Source organism: Heterodontus francisci, chromosome 13 (assembly GCF_036365525.1).
Source record: "Heterodontus francisci isolate sHetFra1 chromosome 13, sHetFra1.hap1, whole genome shotgun sequence".
Lineage (NCBI taxonomy): Eukaryota > Metazoa > Chordata > Chondrichthyes > Heterodontiformes > Heterodontidae > Heterodontus > Heterodontus francisci.
The window spans coordinates 107,466,922-107,491,735 of NC_090383.1; the positions used below are offsets into that span (position 1 = coordinate 107,466,922).

General features: G+C 44.2%; 1 protein-coding gene across 5 annotated transcripts in view; it reads left to right on the top strand.

The window, feature by feature from the left end:
• The first annotated feature begins 9,902 nt into the window (after positions 1-9,902).
• crim1 (cysteine rich transmembrane BMP regulator 1 (chordin-like)) overlaps positions 9,903-24,814 on the top strand; it is a 215,348-nt gene continuing 200,436 nt past the window's right edge. For 3 of the 5 annotated variants that reach the window (XM_068045359.1, XM_068045361.1, XM_068045363.1), the window contains exons 1-2: positions 9,903-10,868; positions 15,301-15,474. In XM_068045359.1, the coding sequence (XP_067901460.1) occupies positions 10,556-10,868; positions 15,301-15,474 (487 nt within the window). In that variant the 5' untranslated portion in view covers positions 9,903-10,555. The remainder of the gene's footprint in view (positions 10,869-15,300; positions 15,475-24,814) is intronic. The other 2 variants (XM_068045360.1, XM_068045364.1) reach the window with 1 other exon arrangement.

Consider the following 24,814-nt stretch of genomic DNA (forward strand, 5'->3'; position numbering starts at 1 on the left):
GACAAACAAGTTTATGACTGGTACATGGGTCAAAATGGCAGTCATGGTCTGAAGTTGTTGAACTCAATGTTTAGTCCAGAGGGCTGTAGAGTGCCAACCAGAAGCTAAGATGCTGTTACTTGATCTTGCTTTGAGCTTGACTGCAGCTGGTCAAGGACAGAAATGTGGGCATGAGAGCAGGGTGGAGAATTAAAATGGCAAGCAACCGGAAGCTCAGGATCATGCTTGCGGAGCAAGTGGAGGTGTTCTGCAAAGTAATCACCCAATCTGCGTTTGGTCTCCCCAATGTCGAGGCGATCGCACTATGAGCAGCGAATAGAGTATACTAAATTGAAAGAAGTACAAGTAAATTGTTGCTTTAGCTGGAAGGAGTGTTTGGGGCCTTGGATGGTGAGGAGAGAGGAAGTAAAAGGGCAAATATTACACCTCCTGCAATTGCATGGGAAGGTGTCATGAGAAAGGGAAGAGGTGTCAAGGGTGATGGAGGAGTGGACCAGGGTGTCGCGGAGGGAATGATCCCTTCGGAATGCTGAGGGGAAGAGGTGTTTGGTGGTGACATCATCCTGGAGGTGCCGGAAATGGCGGAGGATGATCCTTTGCATGTGGAGGCTGGTGGGGTGGAAAGTGAGGACAAGGGAACCCTGTCACAGTTCTAGGAAGGAGGGGAAGGGGTGAGGACAGAAGTGTGGGAAATGGGTCGGACACGGTTGAGGGCCCTGTCAACCACAGTGGGGTGGAATCCTTGGTTGAGGAAAAAGACATATCAGAAGCGCTGTTGTGAAAGGTTGCATCATCAGAACAGATGCGACAGAGATGGAGAAACTGGGAGAATGGAATAGAATCCTTACAGGAGGAAGGGTGTGAGGAAGTGTAGTCAAGGTAGCTGTGGGAATCAGTGGGCCTATAATGAGTATAGTAGATAGCCTATCCCCAGAAATGCAGACAGAGAAGTCGCGGAAGGGAAGTGTCGGAGATGGACCATGTGAAGGTGAGAGAAGGGTTGAAATTGGAAGTGAAATTGATGAAGTTTTCCAGTTTGGGGCAAGAGCAGGAAACGGCACTGATACAGTCATCAATGTACCGGAAAAAGAGTTGGGCGAGGGGGCCTGAGTAAGACTGGAACAAGGAATTTTCAACATTCCCCACAAAAAGACAGGCATAACTAGGACCCTTGCAGGTACCCATTAGCAACACCTTTTATTTGGAGGAAGTGAGTGGAGTTGAAGGAAAAGTTGTTCAATGTGAGAACAAGTTCAGCCAGGCGGAGGAGGGTGGTGGTGGATGGGGACTGGTTGGGCCTCTGTTCAAGGAAGAAATGGAGAGTCCTCAAACCATCCTGGTGGGGGTTGGAGGTGTAGAGAGATTGGATGCCATTAGTGAAGAGGAGACGGTTAGGGCCAGGAAACCTGAAATTGTTGAAATGACGTAGGGCATCAGAAGAGTCATGGATGTAGGTGGGAAGAGACTGGACAAGGGGAGAAAAATTAGAGTCAAGATAGGAAGAAATAAGTTCAATGGGACAGGACCGGGCTGAAACAATGGGTCTACCAGGGCAGTCCTGTTTGTGGATTTTGGGAAGGAGGTAGAAGCGGGCTGTCTGGGTTTGTGGTACTATGAGGGGGGAAGCTTTAGAGTGAAGATCTCCAGAGGAGATGAGGTCAGTGACAATCCTGTGGCTTGATGCTCGATGGTGGGGTCATGATCCAGGGAGGGGAGTTGGAAGAAGTGTCTGAGAGTTGGCACTCGGCCTCTGCATTTTATTTATTTAATTAATCCATGTCAGCCTGTAACTACTACTCACAAAAAGTGCAAGGAAACCTCAATGGAACTTTAGGAAAAACACTTGGGCTTCAGTTAGAGACTGTTGAACAAATCATTGTTACTATCCCATAAATAATCTCCCAATGAAGGAAACTTGCAAACACTTTTGTGGCACCCTCTAAGAAAGTTGCAAAATTCACATTGCCTCGTAACGTTTGCCCCTTGTACACACCACGTTTGCACAAAGAGTGCACTGCCCCATTCAAACTGTACAAGGAATCTGGTGACTCAGATATTGCCAACCACCTATTTGAAGCTGCTTGTTGAGCCCATTAGGGAGAGTCAAGCTCAGTGATGGATTTTACTTGCTCGAGTCGAAAAAGCTGGAATCTCATCCATCACCCAGGTACTGCTCTATGTCCACCAGACCTAATCATCTGTGTCAGCCAATGCCCTTGCCATTTGCCTACAAAATGTGACAAGAACTCTTCGGATAGAAAGTACTTTGGGGAGACAAAACGCAGATTGGGTTACTGCTTTACAGAATACCTCCACTCGGTCCACAAGCATGATCCTGAGCTTCCGGTTGCATGCCATTTAAATGCACCATGCACCACTGTCATCAAAATGTCCTAAACCAACCTCACACCATCATAACTTGACGCTAAGCTGCAAGATAGGAAACTGGCTACAGCATTCAGCTACAACATATACCCTGAGTTTTTGAAGAACCCTGGTGCATAAATTTATAATAAGAACAGAAATGTTCGGCACAGTGGCGCAGTGGTTAGCACCACAGCCTCACAGTTCCAGGGACCCGGGTTCAATTCTGGGTACTGCCTGTGCGGAGTTTGCAAGTTTTCCCTGTGACCGCGTGGGTTTTCGCCGGGTGCTCCGGTTTCCTCCCACCGCCAAAGACTTGCAGGTGGTAGGTAAATTGGCCATTGTAAATTGCCCCTAGTGCAGGTAGGTAGTAGGGAATATGGGATTACTGTAGGGTTAGTATAAATGGGTGGTTCTTGACCAGCACGGACTCAGTGGGCCGAAGGGCCTGTTTCAGTGCTATATCTAAAAATAAATAAAATGCTGGAAATACTCAGCAGGTCTGGCAGCATCTGTAGAGAGAGAAACAGAGTTAACGTTTCAGGTCGATGACCTCTCATCAGAATTGGAAAAAGTTAGAAATGTAATTGGTTTTAAGCAAGTGAAAGAGGGAAGGGTGGAAAAAGAACAAAAAGGAAGATCTGTGATAGGGTGGAAGGCAGGAGTGATTAAATGACAAATGAGTTGATGGTGCAAGCAAAATGAAGCGGTAAAGGGACAAGTAAAGAAATAAAAGATGTGTCTAGAGGAGGTGTAAATGGCAGAATGACGAACAGCTGCCATCCGAAAGTAAAAACAAGAGAAAAATGAGAGTAAAATCAAAACTTGCAAAGAAAAAAAAAACAAAATGGGGGAAGAGATTATGTTCCGAAATTGTTGAACTCAATGTTGAGTCTGGAAGGCTGTAAGGTGCCCAATCAAAAGATGAGATGCTGTTCCTCCCAGCACCATGATAGGGTGCCCCTTGTCCTCATCTTCCACCCGACCACCTTCCGTATTCAATGGATCATCCTCCGCCATTTCCGCCACATCTGGCATGATGCCACCACCAAACACATCTACCCCTCCCCTCCCCTTTCAGCATTCCAAATGGTCATTCCCTCCACGACACACTGGTCCACCCCTCATCGCCCCAACAACCCCTACCCTCCCCTTCCTATGGCATCTTTCCATGCAAGCACCGCAGATGGATCACTTGGCCTTTTACCTCACCGTCCAAGATCCCAAACACTCCTTCCATGTGAAACAGTGATTTACGTGTACTTCTTTCAATTTATTATATTGCCGACATGCTTTTCTCACCTTGGCATTTACAGGAGAAGTGCCTCAAACAGCACAGACCACTCTATGTTGCCTTCGTAGACCTCACCAAGGCTTTTGATCGTGTCAGGAGAGACAGACTCTTCAAACTGCTACGGGAAACTGTCTGGCCTCCTGAACTCTTGAGCTTCATCTCTTCTTTCCACAAGAACATGCACAGTTCTGTCAATTACAATGGAGCAACATCAGATGCTTTCAAGATCAGCAGCGAGGTAAAGCAAGGCTGCATCCTGGAACCACCTCTCTTTGGCATGTTCTTCTTCATGCTGCTGTTGTAAGCTTTCAGCAACTCAAATGGGGGTGTCCACCTGCATACCAGAGTTGAAGACAAGCTGTTCAACTTGGCAAGACTGCGCGCCAAGACCAAAGTGCGTTAAGTCCTAGTCCGTGAATTGCTGTTTGCTGATGCTGTGCTGACAACCCATAATGAGTGTTCACTTGCAGCAGCTTGTAGATTGGTTCTCCCGGGCCTGCAAGGAGTTTGGACTGACAATCAGTGCCAGGAAGACCAAAGTTATGGGCCAGGACGTAGAGACTACACCTTCCATCAACACTGAAAACCTAACTTTGAAAGTTGTCGATAGCGTCACATATCTTGGATCAACAATCACCAGCAATCTGTCCCATGGTGCTGAAATCAGCACCAGGATTGCCAAGGCCACAGCTGTCATGTCAAAGTTGAGAAGATGAGTGTGGTCCAACAGCAAAATAACCAAAAATACAAAGGTTCACGTGTACCTGGCTTGTGTTCTCAGCATCCTCCTTTATAGTCGCATAACATGGACAACTTATGCAAGCCAAGAAAAGCAGCTGAACAGCTTCCACCTCCACTGCCTCAGACAGATATTGAACATCTCCTGGAAGGACAGAGTGCCGAATGCAGAAGTAAGCCAGCGTGCAGGGATCTGCAGCACGTTTGCCCTCTTGAGTCAGCGGCGACTCTGTTGACTGGGTCACATGTGCTGAATGGATGACGGCCGCATTGCCAAATACATGCTCTATGGCGAGCTTGCTATTGACACGAGACCAACGAGTCACCCACATCTGCAATACAAGGATGTCTGTAAGCGAGCCATCAAGCTGACCGGAATCAGAGTTGATGCATGGGAAGCCCTTCCTGCTGACCGGAGTTCCTAGAGAAAGGCACTCAGGAAGGGCGTTGTAAAAGCAGAGGAGAAAAGAAACAACCAGATGGTGGAAAAGAGAGCCTGGCAGAAGGAAAAAACATCAGTCAACCTCGGGCCAACGATATTCATCTGTGCCAGCTGTAGAAGGGATTGCCACTCACGAGTCGGCCTCTACAGCCACAATGGTTGGCATCCTTCCATCTACGAAAGGTGATGGATACGCAGTAAACAATCTCTTTAGATGAGGTGTCTTCTTTTGGTGCACCTTTGTTGATGGCTGTGAAGGTCAATCCTTGAGAGGCAGGTTCTGCCACAAGTGCTGCAGGTGAAGTTGCCAAGTGACACTGGGAGTTGTTGTTTTTGATGTAAGCTGCTGTAGCAACTGATCATCATGGTAGTGCACACCAGTCCACAGGATGTATCGCCATTTCCCTCTTTCGCCAGCTAGTGACTCCCAAGTGCGATAGTTGACATTTAGGGCCTTCATGTCATGCTTGCAAGCATCCTTGAAGTGGAGCTTTGAGCACCCCACTAGTTGTCTGGCCCCGGCTACCTCACCATATAGAAGGTCCTTGGGTATGCAACTGCCTTTCAACCTACGGACATGTCCAATCCACCGAAGCCGCCTCTGTTCGATTAGAGCCAACATACCTGGGAGCTCTGCCTTTAAGAGGACTGCCACATTTGTGATTTTGTCCTACCAGGATATACCCATAAGGCGCCGCAGACAGTGAAGATGGAAATTATTGAGCTTCTTTTCCTGGCAGCTGTAAGTCACTCATGTTTCACAGCGATACAGCAAGGTGCTGAGAACGCAGGCCTTATAAATCATGACCTTGGTCCTAAGGATCAGCTTGGTGCTATCGCATGTGCATTTTGCAAGTTGGCCAAAGGTGGTAGCTGCTTTCCCTATGTGTGCATCAAGCTCTGTGTCAAGGGACAGATAATCACCATGGACCCAAGGTATCAGAATTTGCTAACCTATTCCAGTAGAGTGTTATTTAGTTGATTGGTGGTGGGGTGGGGGGGAAGGGGGGGGGGAGATGGCGGGGAGAAATGCAACATCTTGTCCCATGACCATAGTTTTCTTGATGTTTATAGTCTAGGAGAACAAGTTACAGGCACGGGAGAGGCAGTCCATGAATCTTTGTAGCTGAATTTCCGTGTGAGCAACTAGCACAGCATCATCAGCGTAGAGGAGTTCTCTGATCAGGACGTGATGTGTTTTTGTCTTCACTTTCACCCTTGGTAGATTGTACAGCTTGCCATCTGACCTAGTGTGCAAGTAGACTCCTTCCATATCTGCAGAGAAGACGAAGGTCAGGAGCATGGAGAAGAAGATGCCAAACAGAGGCTAGGACACAACCCTGTTTCACTCCATTCTTCATTCCGAAACTGTCAGAAGTGGAACAATCAAACTGTACAGTGCAGTGCATGTTGTCATTGAAGGAATGGATGAGACTGAGGAGCTTCAGCAGACAGCCAATTTTTTTCCAAAATCTTGTAGAGCCCTATCTGCTGACGGTGTCGAATGCCTTAGTGAGATCTACAAAGGTAAGGTAAAGGGGTATACTCTGTTCCCTACACTTCTCTTATGGATGGCAAATGGAGATCATATCCACAGGAGATCTGCCAGCACGGAAACTGCACTGTGCTTATGGGTACACTAAATCACTAAATGGAGTATTTTAAGTATGACCCTAACAAAGACCTTCCACATGATGCTAAGGAGTGAGATGCCCCTGTAGTTGTTGCAGTCTCCTCTGTCACTTTTGTGTGATGATTTTTGCATCACGCATCTTCTGTGGAACGGAGTCTACTTTCCAGCAGAGAAGGAAAAGGTCATAAAGGCATCGATGAAGCTTGGAAGTCACTAAGCTCAATCATCTATGAAGCAGCAGAAGCATCATTTGCTAAAGGTGGAACCCGCAACAAGGGCTGGTTTGAGATCTACTCAGCTGAGACAATATCTGTCATTGATGCAAAAAATAAAGCCTAAATGATGCACAACATAAACCCAACAGCTAAGATACTGCATGACCTGAAAGTAGCCAAGACAGGGAGATACTGCACAAACACTGGATCAACTTCTGTCAAGAAATCCAAACTGCATGTGACAAAGGAAATCTACGAACTGTGAATGAAGGAATCAAGAGGGCACTTGACCCTGCCGTCACGAAAGTTGCTCCCCTGAAGTCGGCAGCTGAAGTACTCACCAACAAAAGCAAACTAATGTACCGCTGGGCTGAACACGACTGTGAGCTGTAATTCCGCGAGTCGGACATCTTCCAGTTTGCATTTGACGCTCTCCCGCAACTTCCTGTCATGGATGAGTTAGATGAAGAACCCTCATCACTGGAGCTCGAGAAGACCATAGACTGCCTAGTGAACAGAAGGGCACCCGGCAAGGACAGAAGCCCAGCTGAACTGCATAAGCACAGAAAGTCTCATCTGTTGTCACACAGGCACAACAGATGATGTTGAATCCAGAAGTGACATACAGCCCAGGTGTAGCCCATTGTCTTCCGAGATGGACAGATTCCTACTATTACTGCTACTATTCACTGCTCACAATACAGTCTGTTCTACATTGGGAAGATCAAATGCAGATTGGGTGACCACTTTGCAGAAAACCTCCATTCAGTCTGCAAACATCTGCTCGTCTGTCATTTTAATTCTCCATCTTGCTCTTACGCTGACCTCTCTGTCCTCAGCCTCCTGCAGTGTTCCAATGAAACTCCATGTAAGCACAAGGTACAGCACCTCTTCTTTCAATTTCCTGTGCGCTATCAGAACCCCATCCCTGCTTCAAGCAAGTCAGCAAGTAAAAATTCCCCCCCCCCCCCCCCCATACACTCCTACAGCATAGAAGGGAGCCATTCAGCCCGTTGTACCATGCTGGCTCTTTGAAAGAGCTATTGAAATTAGTCCCACATGCAAGTTTCTATCCCAGAATCCTGCAAATTAGTTCTCTCAAAATAATTGTCCTGTTGCCTTTTGCAGTTAATATGGAATCTTATTCCACTACACTTTTAGGTAGTTCATTCTAGATTTGTGACAAGAAAACCTTATTTCCCCTCTAGTTCTTTTGTCAAGTATTGCAAATTTATAATTTCTCGCTACTGACTCATTTCCCAAAGGAAACAGTTTCTCACTACTTTATTGAAACCTCATAATTTTGAATACCTTTTAGGTCTCCCCTTACCCTACTCTGCTCCAAAGAGAACACTCCCAGCTTCTCCAATCTCACCACATAAGTGAAGCCCCTCATTTCTCACAATACAACAGTGACTCTGCTTCAAAAGTACTTAATTGGCTGAAAAGTGCTTTGAAACATCTGGTGGTCATGAAAGGCGCTATATAAATGCAAATCTTTTTCTGAGATCATCCTGGTAAACCTCCTCTCCCAAATTGCTCAAATTCAGGTCACTTTGGATCACAATATTGACTTGCGACTCATCTGTAGTGTGGTTTGCAGTTTTCAGATGTCCAGGGTTGTGAATATCTCGGAAATGTTGGCAATGAGATTTATAATCACAGAGTGAGCCAGATGGCAAATCAGTTTAAACATATGGAACTGTGTTTATTTTGAAGAACATATATCAAAATAGTTTACATTTTTTGAGATCAGATGAATGAAATGAATATTATCCCTAAAAATGTGATTTGGTAGGTCTGCATAGGTTAACTCAGGGCCACTGACAGGATCTCATGTTTACTCAAGTAGGCTTTTCTATGCATTGGTATCTGATGCCCTATCTAGCCCCGTTCAGCTTAACTGTGGCTTCACTCCGTTCCAGTTAAGATGATCTGGTATATTCTGGAAGCCTTTTCATTGACTGGCAGTGCTAGGCTTTTGGGACAAGCACAAATTGGCATCACACTGGCAGGCTGCCTCTGAACAACAACCTCGCCACAGTGCCAGCCTAATTCTCCTTCGTGTTTCTAAACAAAAAGCTACCAGTAGCATGCCCTGTCTGTCCACAATTTACGCTGCTGGCTTCCTTTTTACTCTTGAACGTTGTTGGGGTACTTTTCCTTTCCCTGTCCTGCACGAACTGGAAGCAGGATTAACTGCAAACCCACGTGGGAAAACTATTTGAGTAACACTGTTGGAATGTTGTACAGAAAATTCCTTCTTACCTCATTTACTCACGCTATGACTGCGACTATTTGTGGGGTATTTTTATTTGGGCCTGGGGGAAGGAGCTGCGGGAGGGACGTAATTATTTGATGGGGTTTCAAATATTTAAAACTTCTGTCAAGAGTTTATAGGAAACAAAAACTACATGAGTTTTGGTCTGTTTCACGCAGCTCACTTACAGTTACTTCCTGTAATTTCAGTTTAGAGTTACGTTAGTTAGTCGACCCCTTCCATTGAAGTACACCCAGTCATGTCGAAACCTGGTTATAAATATCAGATGAACTGGCTCTGGTCAGGTGTGCAAAGGAATGGTTAAATGTGAAAGGATCACGCAGATCACGCAGGCAAAGAAACGTAATCCTTGAACATGAGGGTTTATTTATTGGCGTTTTGGGGAAGTGAGATTTATTGTTTGTATACACGTGTTTCTTTTCATCTGATGTCTGCAGAATGGGTCCCTTTCTCTATGACTATAATTTGTCTCTTTCCCTCGTTGGTTGCCTGTGAAATGATGGGACTTTTACATGTGGCATTTACGAACCACCAGCCTTCCAGAATTTCACCTATTACTCCTGCATTTTACACACACAATTCCGTCAGGCTGGACACAGCAGCTAGAAGAGAGAAGGCGAGAGAATTTGCAGCGGATTTTTTTTTTGTCCTCGCTCCTCAATCAGGCTGTAACAATGTGTGGAATGCGCGCCTGCGCTCTATGCTCTTCGCCGCTCGGGGCTGGCGGGGGGGGGGAAGGAAGAGGGGGAGGGTGGGCGGGGTTTGTTTTGCATATTGTCTGCGGTGCTGACCAATCCGCGGCGGGGGAGAGGTGGCGGGGGCGGGGAAAGGGGCGGGAAGGCCGCTGGACGGCCGCTGGACGTCACAATAGCGGCGGGGGTAGATTGACGTGTGTGTGGCAGAGGGCGGGATTGCGCTTGGCTGGTTGGGCTTGAGTTGGGTTGGTTGGTGTGTCAATGTGTGTGTACAGACCCAGCGCCACTCACTCACTCACTCACTCACTCCAGTCCGAGCTCTGCTATTAAACCCAACCCTCGAATGACAGTCCGCCAAGGCACTCGCTAAGATCGCCCGCTCGCTCCCTCTCTCCAGCTGCGAGGAAATTCCGCTCACTTTGAGGAGAAAGAAAAGAGGAAAACAAAACCCTTTTGCATCCGAACATAAAAACCGCACTCGCAGCAACAGCAACATATATATATAAAAAAAAATCGGAATCCCCGCAACGACAAAAAAAAAATTGTGGAAGAAGTTTCGCAGTTTTGAAAAGGACAATCCCGATTCTGTTTGGAGAGAAAGTGGAGGAAGAAAGAAAATAAGAAGCCGGATCAACTTTGCTGGAAGTCTTTAAGCAGGAAGAAAACTTTTGGTTTTATTTTTTGAGGAGAGGGGGTGAAGAGAAAAACCGTGTTTCTCGTTTTCTCTGCATATTGCTGTCTTGTGTTGAAGAGGCACTGGGCATCTGTGAAGTGATCGTGTCGATCAACATCCAGGAGTTGGTTTTTTTTAAAAAAGAAAACTTTCGCTGTGATTTTTTTTTTGATAAAGAAGAATTAAAAAGTTCTTTTTATATTAAAAAGGCAGTGCGAAAATGTTTCCTTCTGGGATGTACCTGGTTGCCAAGTTGGTGGCAGTCCTGCACCTTCTGCATTTATTGGCGCAGAGTGGCCGGGCTATTGTGTGCTTACCTTGCGAGGAATCCAAGTGCGAGGGGTCCAGGCACTGCCCGGGGAGTATCGTGATGGACTTTTGCGGCTGCTGCTCCATCTGTGCCAAGCAGAAGAACGAGACCTGCGGCGGAGTGTACGGTCTGTACGGGACTTGCGACCGAGGCCTCCGGTGTGTTATCAGACCGCCTTTCAATGGCGATTCCATCACCGGCTACCAAGTCGGCATTTGCGAAGGTAGCTTTAACTCAGCGCGGAGTTTTAACATGGCGCGATGGCATGCCGTTAACTTGATCGAGTGAAGTTAACTCCAGTTGCTGTTTTCTCATTTTTGTGGGGAGGAGGAGGAGGGGTGGGTGGGGGACGGTGTTCTCGCCGGCCTGTTTATTCTGTTTTATCTTCTTGCGGTCATCCAAATATATTTCAAATTAACGTTTGTGCAGCCTTCGCCCTGGCCGGTGGGAAGCAAGACCGCTTGGCCCTTGGTTACTGTATTTTCATAAAGCAATGCACCTTTCTGCGGCTTTGCTGTCTTCATCGTGGTTCTGCTCGGGTATGTTGACTGCATGGGGTGTTTTTTTTTGCCTTGGTGTGATGCTCCGAAATGATCTGCACAGCGGTGCACTTTATATATATATATATATATATATAAACACACATTCCAGCTCAGTGAGTCTGTGATCTGTTAGAATCTGTCGGCGATCCCTTTTTTTTTGTTTCTAACAGATTCCTTGCTATTTTTTGGGGATCCGGTGCTACTGTGGGCTGTTGAGGGGGTTTTTTTTTTTGACAGGAATGTTTGCTATGTCTGTTTGTGGATCAGCTCCTCAGATTTGAGAGCCTCGCGGAAGCTCAGCTGCAAGACACTGCGATGTCGGATGCAAAGCTTGTTTCTCTCCGTGTGTTTAAACGGACTGCAGAGCAATCTCTCTCATACACACACAAAACAAGCGCACCAGGAACTTTTCATGATAACTTTCACCCATTCCTTTAGTGTAAGTCACTCCGTCATTTCTTAAAGGGAGAATGCATCATTCCGGGTGTCGACCCCACGCCAGCCGCTTCATGGCTATTCATTAGGTTAATATTAAGATGAGCTTAATATATTGGGTAAGGTGAAGCACGCTTCCCACTTAGTGAATTGTATATTGCAAGTAGCCTCGAAATCTAGTGCTCAATCTTATCACGTACTCAGTATAATTTGCACCAGACCTGGACCTAGCTTTGTAAATAAGATCGGGGTGACTTTAAATGCAGGGTCTGTTTTTTTTTTGGAAACTTCATAGAACCAAATTGGCGAGAGATGTGAAAACATCAATGCCATCCAATTTTTCAAATATATTGAAAACAGTTGCCTTTTGCAAATTTGGCTTCGGTGTGATCCGGGCAGATCTAATTTTATTCAGTCAACCCAATATGTCTAAAAGTAGAACAAAGGTTGCGTCTTTCTCGAGAGGACAGTGGTTTAAGAAAATACGTTGCGAATACTTTTCAAATCTCTTGCCTCCCCCCCCCCCCCCCCCTCCCGTTTATTCTTCCTATTAATCTTCAAGTGCAGCAAGAGACTTTGTGAGCTTTCATTCTTGAAAGACAGGTGGCAGCAATGAGTCTTGGGAAAGAAATTCTCAGGATGGAGCAAACAAAACAAAAATTGAATTCAAAAATCTCTGCTCCAGGAACTTCAATCGATCGGTCATTTGTCTAGCTGCTGTCGCAGTTACCAATCATCTAACGTTGTTTCAGGCTGGTAGTGTGGTGTTGGAAGTTATGTATACGTGAAAAATTTGTTTTGTAAAGGTAACTTAACAGTTGGCTTTGGCGGCTGGGGTTTTCCTCCAAATTCCTAGGCAGCAGGAATGTCAGCGTTTTTTTTCCCTTTCTTATCCTGAAAGTTTAGAGCCCCTGACCCTCTCTCCTTCATATCCCAAGGATTTCCTTTACTGCACCATTGGGAACTTTTCGGGCTCAGGTCCAAGCCTCAAGCACATGATACAGCAAAACAAGAGTTGAGAGTTTAAGATGACACAAAGGAGAGTAAGTAGATCTAGCAGAACCTAAACCCACGAGCTGAACTTCCTAACTTTTAAACAAAACAATGTTTTTGTTTGTGTTTTATATGTCTTTAATTTTGGCGTGAATTTCTGAAGCAGAAGTTGGCAGGAGATGACAATTAAAGGTGTTATTTAAGGCTCCACAATGCCTCAGCAAGTTTAACTCAGTGAGTAGCTGAACCATGCAGCCCAGGCCCTAGCCAATATCATGATTAGCAGATTTCAGCTGGTGCGGTAGTAAGGATGCTGTGCTTGGCCTCATCATCCTCAGGTTAGCAAAGGACAAATCTACTGGCCTGAATCAGTGTCCAGTGACCTCAGCTGGACACCTGACAGGATGAGGACAGAATTAGGCTTAGCCGGGTGCCACCTGCAGTCAGGTAAAACTGACATTGGACTACTGACCACTTGGGTGAGGTACCAAAGGGCAACCACAGTCTGAAAGGAGTCAGTTGCTTATAATAGGAGAAAACATTGACAGGAAAAGAGGAGAAACTATAAGATCTGTGGAACCTTATCCCAATAAGGAGTTAGTGCCTGTATAAGAGAAGAGAACATTGACACGAAAAGAGGGAAAATGTATTATAAATCTTACAAACCTGATAGCCTATGAGAATTATATGATAATTGAGATGTGGTGCACAGTGCAAGTGGGATAATGCAGTCACTGTCGGATTTATTACCATATTTATACTCCACTTTAAATTAAAGGGGTAAATTTCACAATTAAGTTTTTCTATAATATTCATTCATGACTTCAGTCCCACAAAAATTTTTATTCAAAAATGAGTAAGTGTTGTATATTGTATTGACTGTAATAGAGTGTGCGAGCAGTCTATTGTTCCAGCTGGTGACCTCCCTCGTGCTCAGTCTACTGAGAAGAACCTATACAGGTTCCTGGTTACAATTGAAGGGCCAGTAAGGGGAAGAAGCATGCTGATTGCAAGAGCCAGCATTGTATTTTGTGCTGCCTGGGACTTGGGAGCTACAATATGCTGATGTCACTAGAATGAAGGGAAAGCTGAAAGAAATCTTTTCACTCAGAGGGATATCAGAACACTTTGGAATTCTTTTACTACAAGTGTGGCTATCAAGACAGAGATTGTAGCATCATTTCAAAAGAATTGGATAAGTAATTGGAAAGGAAGAATATAAAAGGATAGGTAGAAAAAGTAGGGAAATGTGATTAGAGCAGGTAGCTCCAGCTGAGGAACTGTGGATCAGATATCCTCCATCTGTATAATTACTGTGATTCTGTGGTGCTATTTCCAGTATTTTTAAACCTGAATTAAGTTGTTGCATTGATTATGCTGTTATCCCTATGAAACTTTTTTTTTATTTCTTGCAGTATCATAGTTCTCCTTCATGGTATTTCCATGAAATGCAAAGAGAAACTTTATTATTGATGAGATGATGCCATCAGTGTGGTGGTATAAGAAAGCTCCCCTAGTGGCCTTGGTGGGTAAATGCAGGGTGTGGGATGATGCTGAACCATCTACATCAGCAGAGCCCCAGTTCATTCTCCAGTATGCACTAACATAGCTGATCTCGGCCAGAGGAGCACTGAGAGTGCATCAGTTGTCCGTTCAGATGGGCGGGGATCAGGGAAAAGACAGTTCTTGAAATGGAGGGGAGAGACAGTCAGCACAAGGTCCTGCCCCATGTCGATATCTAGTGAGCTGAAAGATGCAAGTCAGACAAGGGCACAATCTGGCACAGCCAAGGTGCATCAGTAGTCTGTCAGCACTTGGTCTAAACGCGCACATAATGGACACATGGGGGCGGTACTGAAGAACTCCTGGTACCTGTAGAACTGAAGCGTAACATGAGTCAGCAGATACGGGAGATGAAAAAATTGGGGAAAAAACACATGGGTATAAACAGAATTCAACATAAATATGTAAACAAATGTAAAATTAACTATCAAATATTTTTTACCATATCACATAATTGTGTTTACAGAGGTTCCATGTGAATGTATAAAATGTGACCCGCAGTGCAGGAAAAGATCAATTCCGTTTTCTTTTTAAATCTGCACCTGTCATGATTTAATATGCTCTTTGTTAACTGAAGAATATTCCAAATGGGTGAAGTGAAAATAAAATTGCAATAACTGTGAATGACTTGCAGCTAACCAGTGACTGCACTCTGTGTGGTTCCCTCTTCATCACACCTGTGCCACACATCGCAAATGATAAATTCTGGCCTTATTATTGTGGAGAGGAATCTTTGAATGCAAATTACTTTTAAAGGCACTGTGCTATTCAAAACGTAAACATTGTAGGACATACATGGAAGATTTAAGTACTTTCATTTATTATCTCCCTCCCCCTCTGATATTCCTCAATAAAGCATTAAGTGAATGTAAATGCTTTAAAGAAAGAACATTTTAAAGAACTTTGGAAGCCAAATCATGTGGAAAATCATTAGTTATTGAGAGTTAGAGAGAGCCCTACATATGTCACATATAAACAAATATTTAGGAGCAATCCATAAATTGGTGACTAAACTAGTGCCAAGATTGTGACTTGTTTGATGCTTAAGCACAGTTTACAGCAACATGCAAATTGTAGGCTTATTTTGATCCTGGCCATGTTCTGAGAATACTTTTCTTTTAGACGAGAGCTGGGAAGACGACCAACTTCTTGGACTTGAGCCCTGCAATGAAAACCTAGCAACAGGCTGCAACATAGTCAATGGGAAGTGTGAGTGCGATACCATTCGAACCTGTAGCAATCCATTTGTCTTTCCCAGTCAGGAAAGCTGCCTCTCAGCGTTAAAACGGATTGAAGGTGAGTAAGCACTGAACATCAATAGAGCACTTCAGATTAGGAGTTGTAAATTTGGCATTGTCGTCTATCCCCGATCACACTAAACATTGGCCACATATATAAACTGACAGTTTAGTGGGTGTAGGCAGCTAGAGAATTGGTGAGGTCATTCTGTAGAGTTCTTTAGACTGACATCTGTCTTCATTCCATACCCACTAAAGGCCAGATTTCCTCTCTCTCACTGTTTGTACCTATAATTTAGTTGAAAGCCTCTGTTCTATCACAGAATTCTGTGTACTGTGAAGCTGAAGTTATTTTTCTTAAATTTCCATTTGTTACCTAGCTGTTATTTCTGTAGATCTGTTAAGTCAGTTTTACAGAAATTTCAACATTGAGGGAAGTCATTCATAAGATCTGGAACTATCCATTGGGATCCCATTTCCCTGCTTTTCCTGTACCCTGTAATATTTTTCTAGTTCCCCCAATCACCACTCACCTTTCACATGGAAAAAAAACTGCTTTTAAGAACAATCCCTCAAAAGTGATTCACAGTTTGGGGAATATCAGACCCAATCAGAACTAGGAGAGATGTTAAAGGGATATGGCTGAACACGTGGTTGACAAGTAAGGTTTCAAGGAGGCTTTTGAAGGTGAGAAGCTATGTAGCAAAGACAGAGGTGTTTACAGAAGGAATTGGAGTGCTGGGCAAGAGAATTGAAGGCTGCACAACTGATGGGTAGAGTGGAAGGACAGGAGCACATGCAGCAGGTCAGAGCTTGAAGATTGAAGGATTAGAGCACTGGCAAGATTCAACGTCGACAGAGATAATAGCAGATGTGCTGCTTGTTTCTACACCGCACCCAGTTTCCCCTTCCATTGAAGTCAATAGCCTGTTTTTCTCCTGCACCCAGTTGAATTTTACCCCCATAGGTCTAGAGGAGGTTGCAAAGGCAGTGGAGGGATTTTTAGACCTGATTCTTTGTGTGTCCAGTCTTAGTATTGAAATTATTCCCCTTACTGCAAACAGTTTAATCTCAACCCCTTTCATAATTTGAGCGGTTCTACGTCAACACCACCCCACCCCGCCCCCCTTCAATGAATACAGATTTCATTTGTTAGTCTCTCTATAACTGTATCCTTAAACCCCTGCTATCATCCACAGCAGCTGTTGCACCATTTTGATCAAGCAAAAGCACAGATTTAGCCAACACTCTCCTTTAGCCTGGCTCTCCTCATTGCCCTTGTATCAGTTAGCATGAGAGGTGAGGTAGCGGCTTCAGAAACAAGGTCAGATTTTCAGGGGGGAACAGGAATTCCCATGTTACAGCACATTAAAAATGGCACACTCTGTTTAGCATTTTAATTCAGTGTTTTGGATTTTAAAATGTTTCCATCATTATATATCTATGCAACATGTTGCAGTTTGCCTGATTGTTAGCAGTAGAATGACTGGGCTGGCAATGCTCCTGTTGGTAGGTCCAATAGCAGAAAATGACTCCTTGGGTTCCCGGGCATGTGTTAATGTTTGCAGGACATTCCTCTGTACACAAAAAGTGTGCAAACCACTGCTGTATGGTACAGTGAACAAATTGGCCGCTTTTAATAAGCGCAGTTATAACAACCACTGGCAGTTCCAAAAGTCCAAAATATCCGCACTCAACCGAAAGCCAAGTGGCATTTGCCATTGTGCCCTGTCCTACGCGAGGAGGAATTAAAAAACTTTCCAAGCAGGTTATTGTGAACGGGATGTCTTACACCTAGCCAACCGCAACACCAGCACCAACCTTTAGCTTGGTTTAAAGGAGCAGCATGCCTTAAACAGACAAATCCACAGCGAGGGCCTCAACATGCCTTCTGGAATCTGCGAATTAAAATAGTGGCTGACGTGAGTGTGGTGGCAAGCAGGAGAGCAGGGCGCGACCTCTGTTTTACTCCCCACCCCCACCCCGCATGCCCTATTCTTAACAGGCACTGGAGAGGTGGGGGGGTGCGGATAAAATCGCCCCTATTTACTTGTTGGAAAGCATGCTTCAGTAGTGTATATAACAACAAAAATAACATGCTAATAAGTCAGTAAACAGGGAAAGGGTCAGAAATCCACTGACAGATAGATAGAAATTTGATGGGCTCGGGGATGTGTTAGGGCGTGAAGACCCCAGTTTTTAAATCTGCGTTCCAGAGGTGAGTAGCAGGTACATCTGCACAAATAACCCATTGCATTCTTTGGTATTGTAGCCACTTTGTTCTTTCAAAGCAGAGGTGTCGTGGTAAAGGAAACACAAAACAGCATTGTTTCCCACCTTTGGGAAGGATGGGTTTATTTTTGTTAAAAGGAAAGGGCTTTCATTTATATAGCGCCTTTCATAATATCAGGACGTGCCAAAGCATTTTATAGTTCATGCAGTACTGTTGAAGTATAGCCACTGTGGTAATTAATCCTGAGAATCCTTCAAACAGGACAAATGAGGCTTGTGAACAGATAATATTGTTGCATTTTAAAATTTATTAGGATTCTTGCGTTCTGAATCTGTTACAAATTTGATTGAACCTTACCTTGCTAGTAATGGTTAATTTGTAAGGTTTTGGAGGCTGAAGTGTTGATTCATAGGTGTGTTTGTAGATGAATTTCTGTTTTCCTTCTGGGAACAAAAGGAAATCCTTGCTAATTGCATGGGTGTAAATTAGCCGCGACAGTGTCTGAGGAAGATATTAAAGCAGATATACCTCACCCAACATCCTTATACAGTCATTGCACAGAGGGACCTGTTGTTTTGTTCTTGATCTGCTGAAAACAAATATTTGATGACTTTGTTTGGGTTTGTGCTCCTGATTATGTGCAGGTGCTGGCAGATAGCTGCATAGCAGTCTCATTATTTCACTGCTGAAAAGCAATATTTGAAAAGGTTCCGCTTGATTGTGGAAAAACAAAATGGGAAGGGGGCAGTCTGTGGAATTTACTGGAAGTTATTTGGCGTTTTTTTTCCTTATTGACCATCCCTTCACCGCCCCTCCCCCCATTCCCCCAACTTTCCACCCATACAGAATATTATCTTTTGATTAAATTTCTTGCTCAATAAGGTGAGGAATGTTTGTGCTGGGAAATAGAATATGTTTCTGCTTTACGCACCCAATGTCAGGACTGAATGCTCTGCATGTTAGTAATAGAAAAAAGCTCCCTCTCCTCTGTCCGTACAAGTGCCTTGATTGCAAACTATTATCTCTGGTGTACTATTCCCAGGTTTCATATCAGCCATCCCTGTGAAGCTTGGGTGGGGCATGTAATTCCTCTGTGCGAGATTTTAATTTAGTTTAGTTACAGCCTACAATGGCAATCTTCACCCCTTGAGTGTCTTGCTAGGATTGCATTGTGCTTCTTGACAGCGCATTCGAGACTGTCTGAAGCCCATTTTAGTCTCAGACCCTTATGTAGCCGGGAGAGAAAGAAAACTTTCATGCCACAGCTCATGGACTGGATTTAAGCCCAGGTCCCTGGATGAAAGGATAGTGTACTAACTAACACACAGCACCACCCAGTTTCCCCTTTCACACTTTTGTATCAGTTCCAGACTCCTAACAGTTGAACAAATCAAACACTGGAAATAATGTTCTCTGTAAAATAGTTCGAAAGCTTGTGTTGGATTGCATTTTTGTTACTTGGCAGAACTTATTTTGCAAGACTAACTTGGCATGAGGTGACGTTAATTGATCCAAGAGATATATGTGTTTGAAATGCAGGAAAGAACACATTTCCCTGCTATGAGGGGCTTTCGCTCTGCTATCAGCTGATGAGGTCTTTTATTTATTATTCTTAAATGCCAGCAATGCCCTGCTGTACAGAACCATTTATAATCCATTGCATGTTTGTCTGCTGGGAATATTTAATGCGGGCTTTTGCCAGTTTAATATCACTGATGGTAAAATCAAGTAGGATTAGAACTGATTGGTGTAGAAAGGAATTAAACATTTTCAGACAACGAGGTAATAACTATGGCAAAATCACTGGATGGGAACATGCAAGTAATCAGATTGTCTGAAAGGTTGGTTGGAAATCAGCTAAGCATGCGTATGAAACAACTGAAGGGAACAGAGCTGAGTGATGCTCTTCTCCAACTCCTTTGGCTGAATGTATAAGCACTGATATTGCTTATCAGTGTTGGATTCAACCGTGTGTCTAAATGTCCAGTGGTCCCAGACTTTTACCCCCAAATGGGCCTGGGTTTTTATCTGTTTTTATCTCCCAGGAGATTACACGGTTTGGGGAGGGGGTAGGGAGTGTGTATATTTTGATGTACAAGGTATCACAATTGTGTGGGACAGGCTGGATGATCTAGAAGGTCTTTACCTGTCTTTCATTGTCATGCTCGTATTGCTCCTGCCACGTGCAGTAGAAAGGATGAGAGATGTCCCCGTCCATCTTGTCATTGCTTCTGCCTCAGTGCGCCGAAAGTGCACATGTGTGGATGTTGGATGAACATAAGAAGCAGGAGCAGGACTAGACCATATGGCCCATCGAGCCTGCTCTGCCATTTAATATGATGGTGGCTGACCTTGGGCTTCAACTCCACTTTACCGCCCACTCGCCATATCCCTTGATTCTCCGAGAGACCAAATATCTGTCTGTTAGCCTTAAAAATACTCAATGATGGAGCATCTACAACCCTCTGGGGTAGAGAATTCCAAAGATTCACAATCCTTTGAATGAAGAAATTTCTCCTTATCTCAGTCCTAATTGATCGGCCCCTTATCCTGAAACTGTGACCCCCAGTTCTAGATTCCCCAGCCAGCGGAAACAACATCTCAGTGTCTACCCTGTCAAGCTGCTTCAGATTCTTGAATGTTTCAAAGAGATCGCCTCTCATTCTTCTAAACTCCAGAGAATGTAGACCCACTTTACTCAGCCTCTCATCTGGGCTCAGCTGCGATGACCTTTGTGATAGATGAGCCTGCTTACACTTACTCCCTAGGCTGTCGGATAAAGAATGGTGTCTTGGACTCGGTGTTGGAGGAATGCTACTCCAGTAAGAATGAAGGCCCACAGGTGAAGAAGAAAGAAAAACTGTGGTGGGGTTCGGGTAGGGGATGAGGGTTCAACCTGTTCCTGGCCAGTTAGATTTAACTTCTAAGTGCATGCAACATCTTTTCATTTGATAAGAATCTTTTGATACATTCTACTTTCCTATTTTCAGTATTGAGGCTGCACTCGAGGGTTGGGACTTGGCTTGAGCCCAGGACTCAACTTCATTGCTTGGCCTTCCATTGGTGAGAGTTATTGATAATAGCATTCCTACTTTTATTATTTAAGCCTAGGTGTAAACATTTTCCCTTGGTTTTATTCACTTATTGAATACAGTAGGCAGCACAACAGAAATAAAGTTACTGTTTTATTTAATTGGGTTGTTAAAATCTTCTGAGCCATTAAGGATGACACAATTTCAGTGACTATTCTAAATGGATTAGATTAGAAGGGAGAGGATGTGTGGGGACACATACTCTGCAGATTAGTACCTGCATGACATGAATTGTTTATGTTGGCAATATCATGCGGGCAATCATTTCTCAGTACAAGTTATTTTATTTGCATGATCTAACAGCTGTAATCTCCTTAATGGATTAAAATCCCTTCCAAAGTTTAAAAAGTCAGTTGCACACATATCTGATGCATATGTTCACCCAGAAGTGTTTACATAAGAAAGTAAGAAAGATTAAGAATTCTCTCCGCCCCCCCCCCCCCCCCCCCCCCATCTAACTGGGGCTGATATCTTGGTGTTATGACCTGGAAGTGGTTCTGCATGCTGTTCCATAAATGGAACAGAAACAGTCGGCAAGAAGCCATCTGGGATAGATTTAAGATGAAAAAAAGCACTTGGTGGTTGTTCAGAGCTCACTTTTTCTTTTACTCCCCGTTTTCGATTTCATCCTGGCAGAAGTACAAGGCTTAGAAAATATCAAAACCACGAGCACTTTTGAGATGCTAAGCTACTGGATTTAGAAAGCAAAGTTTGTTGCATTGATGATATGGGCAGTGCAGTGGCTTCAAAATCTTCCCACCGTTGTTATTTTAAGATGAGAGGCAGAGGTGAATCTGCACCGTTTCCCCACAGCAAATCACGTCTGAGGTATCCAAGAAGCTAATTATTACAAAAGAATGAAAATCTGATCAAACATCTTATGTGTCAGTTAAATGAAAAGGCATCCTAAAGCTTCTATTGTACTAATATTTCCTGGTAATTAATGCTAAATTTTAATTTAATAGTACTTTCCTTATCGCCAGCTGCTAATGAGGAAACAAGTATAATCTACAAAAAGAAGTATTGCAAATGAACGAGTTACATGTGAATGTTGAGGCGAGGCACTGGGATTGAGTGTTGAGGTGAGGCACTGGGATTGAATGTTGAGGCAAAGCAGTGGGATTGAGTATCGAGGTGAGGCACTGGGAGCAAGTGTTGAGGTCAGGCACTGGGATTGAGTGTCGAGGAAAAGCAGTGGGATTTAGTGTCGAGGCGAGGCACTGGGATTGAGTGTCGAGGTGAGGCACTGGGATCGAATGTCGAGGCGAGGCACTGGGATCGAATGTCGAGGCGAGGCACTGGGATCAAATGTCGAGGCGAGGCACTGGGATCGAATGTCGAGGCGAGGCACTGGGATTGAGTGTTGAGGTGAGGCACTAGGATTGAGTGTTGAGGCAAGGCACTGGAAACGCGTGTTGAGGCGAGGCACTGGGATCGAGTGTTGAGGCGAGGCACTGGGATCGAGTATTAAAATAGACAGGAGTGTTTCATAAATTTGTAGTATAAACGAGGGTTTCAGAATATGCCATAGATTGTGCAAACAAATCTTTAGCAGTTTATACAGTTATTACAACACGGTGATTGTACAGTATCCCCTCATGCACGCCCGGTGAACATTCGATACTCTTGTTCACATTATCGTTCATCGTTGTGGCCTGTCAGTTCAAGATGGGCAGTGTGATTTTTTTCCCCCCCTCCTAACGCACATCAGTGAAGATTTAGTTTAAGAAAATCTTCAAATGTTGCACACAGTATTACATGTATCTAATGAATGAGATGGATCACGCAGAGCTAGTGTTAATGTATGTGCTTTATAAGACAAATGTTGTTTTAATGGTCTCTGTGTGGGCCTCAGCAAGACCAGAAAAATATTCGAGGAGGAGTTGGCAATTTGGAGTCATTCTCTTATGGTTTTTCGACCTTCTCAACTAGAGGACATTACAGAGGAAATGTTTCACATTCCATTGCTTTGCTTTTGTGTCTTTATAATCTTTGGCAGGATAACAGCAATGAATATTTGTACCATGCAGCTAGCCATGCTATTTGTGACTTCTTTCTGTGGACAAAGAACAGTAACGAGTGCCAAGAGCAACATGTTGCTTGCTCTCTGCTCTGGGCCTGGTGCTGTTAAATAATTTGTTGTTTCATAAGGAAGTCGTGAGGGAGAAGCAACACCTTTTAGATTCCAGCTGTGGTTAGAAGCCACTCCTTGTTCTCTATGGCCTTCTTAACAGTACTGTAACCACCAGCAAAGCACAGTGTTTCCACAAACCTCCCGATTTAGCCTTTCATCTGCACGACATTATAGTCTGCTTGTCTGTTCATGCTAAGACACTCCACATTTTACCTGATTGTCTTACTCACCTCCATCCATCTCCCCATGCTACTCTCTGTTCCTTGGCTTAGAAGGCAAGGAATATTAATGTGCTATACAGTCCTTTCTAATGATTTTCTGCATCAAGCTGCAAAGAGATGTTTTGAGAGTAGATCTTGTGCATTCCTGATTTTAATCGCTGAACCTTTGGCGACTGTGCCTTCGGTAATCTAGGCCCTCAGCTCTGGAATTCACTCGCTAAACTTCTGTGCCTCTCCATACACTCTCCTCCTTTAAGGCACTCCTTAAAATCTTACTCTTTGGCCAAGCTTTTCGTCACCTGTCCTAATATCTCTTCATGTGGCTCAGCGTCAAATTCTGTCCGATAATGCTGCTATGAAGCACCTTGGGATGTTTTTACTGCATTAAAGGTGCTATATAAAGGCAAGTTGTTGTTGAGTGCTTTTACCCTACTTCCCAATGCCCTGTACGTTGCGAGCAGGGCAGATTGGGAACTCGCCCGACCAGGCTTGTCAGGTGCAAACTTGCAGCATCCCTGGTACTGGCCATGTTGGAGCTCCAACACGCAATCACTCAGCAGTATTTTATCAATGTGCTTTACTCCTGAATGCTTTGGTCTATATTGAGTCTGCTTCTTGCAATGGGAATCAGAGAAAAGCTGTTCATTTGAGAATTTAAATTGCTTCCAGGAGGGAGCCTCTCACCATCAGGGCTCTCTTTAAAATATGATGACAAGGAATTGTGATTAAATTTAACACTTTTTAAAAAGTTTTTTTTTGGTTTACCGGGTGAGTGCTAACGACATTAAAGCAGTTACTGGGCTCGACGGTACAGGCCAGATGAATTAACATGCAGTCACAAGAGCATGATTGTGGAAGCACTCTGGATTAATGGCTGTATCACTGCTGATGCTAATTCAGCTCCATCACACTGTCAGGCTCTGTAACTCCTCCCAGCTGGTCCTCCTCAGTACTTTCATCTGGACTCATCCAATTATTCACCCAAATGACAGGAATAGACAAAAGAGAAAATAGGAAAGCAGTAGGATGTTAAAGTTGCAGTTTGTTCCATTGGTTTTTTAAAATTTGTTGATAGTGATGCTCCCTCTTTTCCAGCGAGACAGTTTATCTCATGTAAATGAGCTGCCAAAGTGCTGTTAATAGATGATCACCGAGAGCAGACGTCAAACCAATTCCCTTGCCGTATTCATTAAGCCTGATGCAGGATATATCCCATTCCTGGTTGCTTCTACATAATACTTCCGCATTTTGTAGTTAACCCCTCTCCCATTGTGCAGATGTGGTTGAGCTCTTGTTTGCCAAAGTGTTACCTGAGTCAGCAGATGGGTGGGTGCGGTGGGGGGTGATGTGGTGGCTGGGAGCAGGAGTGCAAGAGGTCTGTATGCGTGTGACAACATGTGGGACAAGGAGACAGCAAATAGAAGTTTTAGCCATCAGGGAACAGTAGCAGGGAGACCAATGACAGAACATTTAGTAGCCCAAAGCTATCAGCCATTAATTTCTGCAGAATTGCAAACTTTATCATCTAAAACAGTTGCTTTTTTTGGAGGGGTTTGATATTAGCAGCTCATTGACTCATAAATGGATTATCAAACCCAGCTATGCAGAACATCTAAAATCTTGTACTTACCTCAAGGCTGCCCACCATGGAGCTACTGGTATACGTGCAAAGACCCCTTGAATATAACCTCAAGGCATATAACACCCATGCCAGTGAC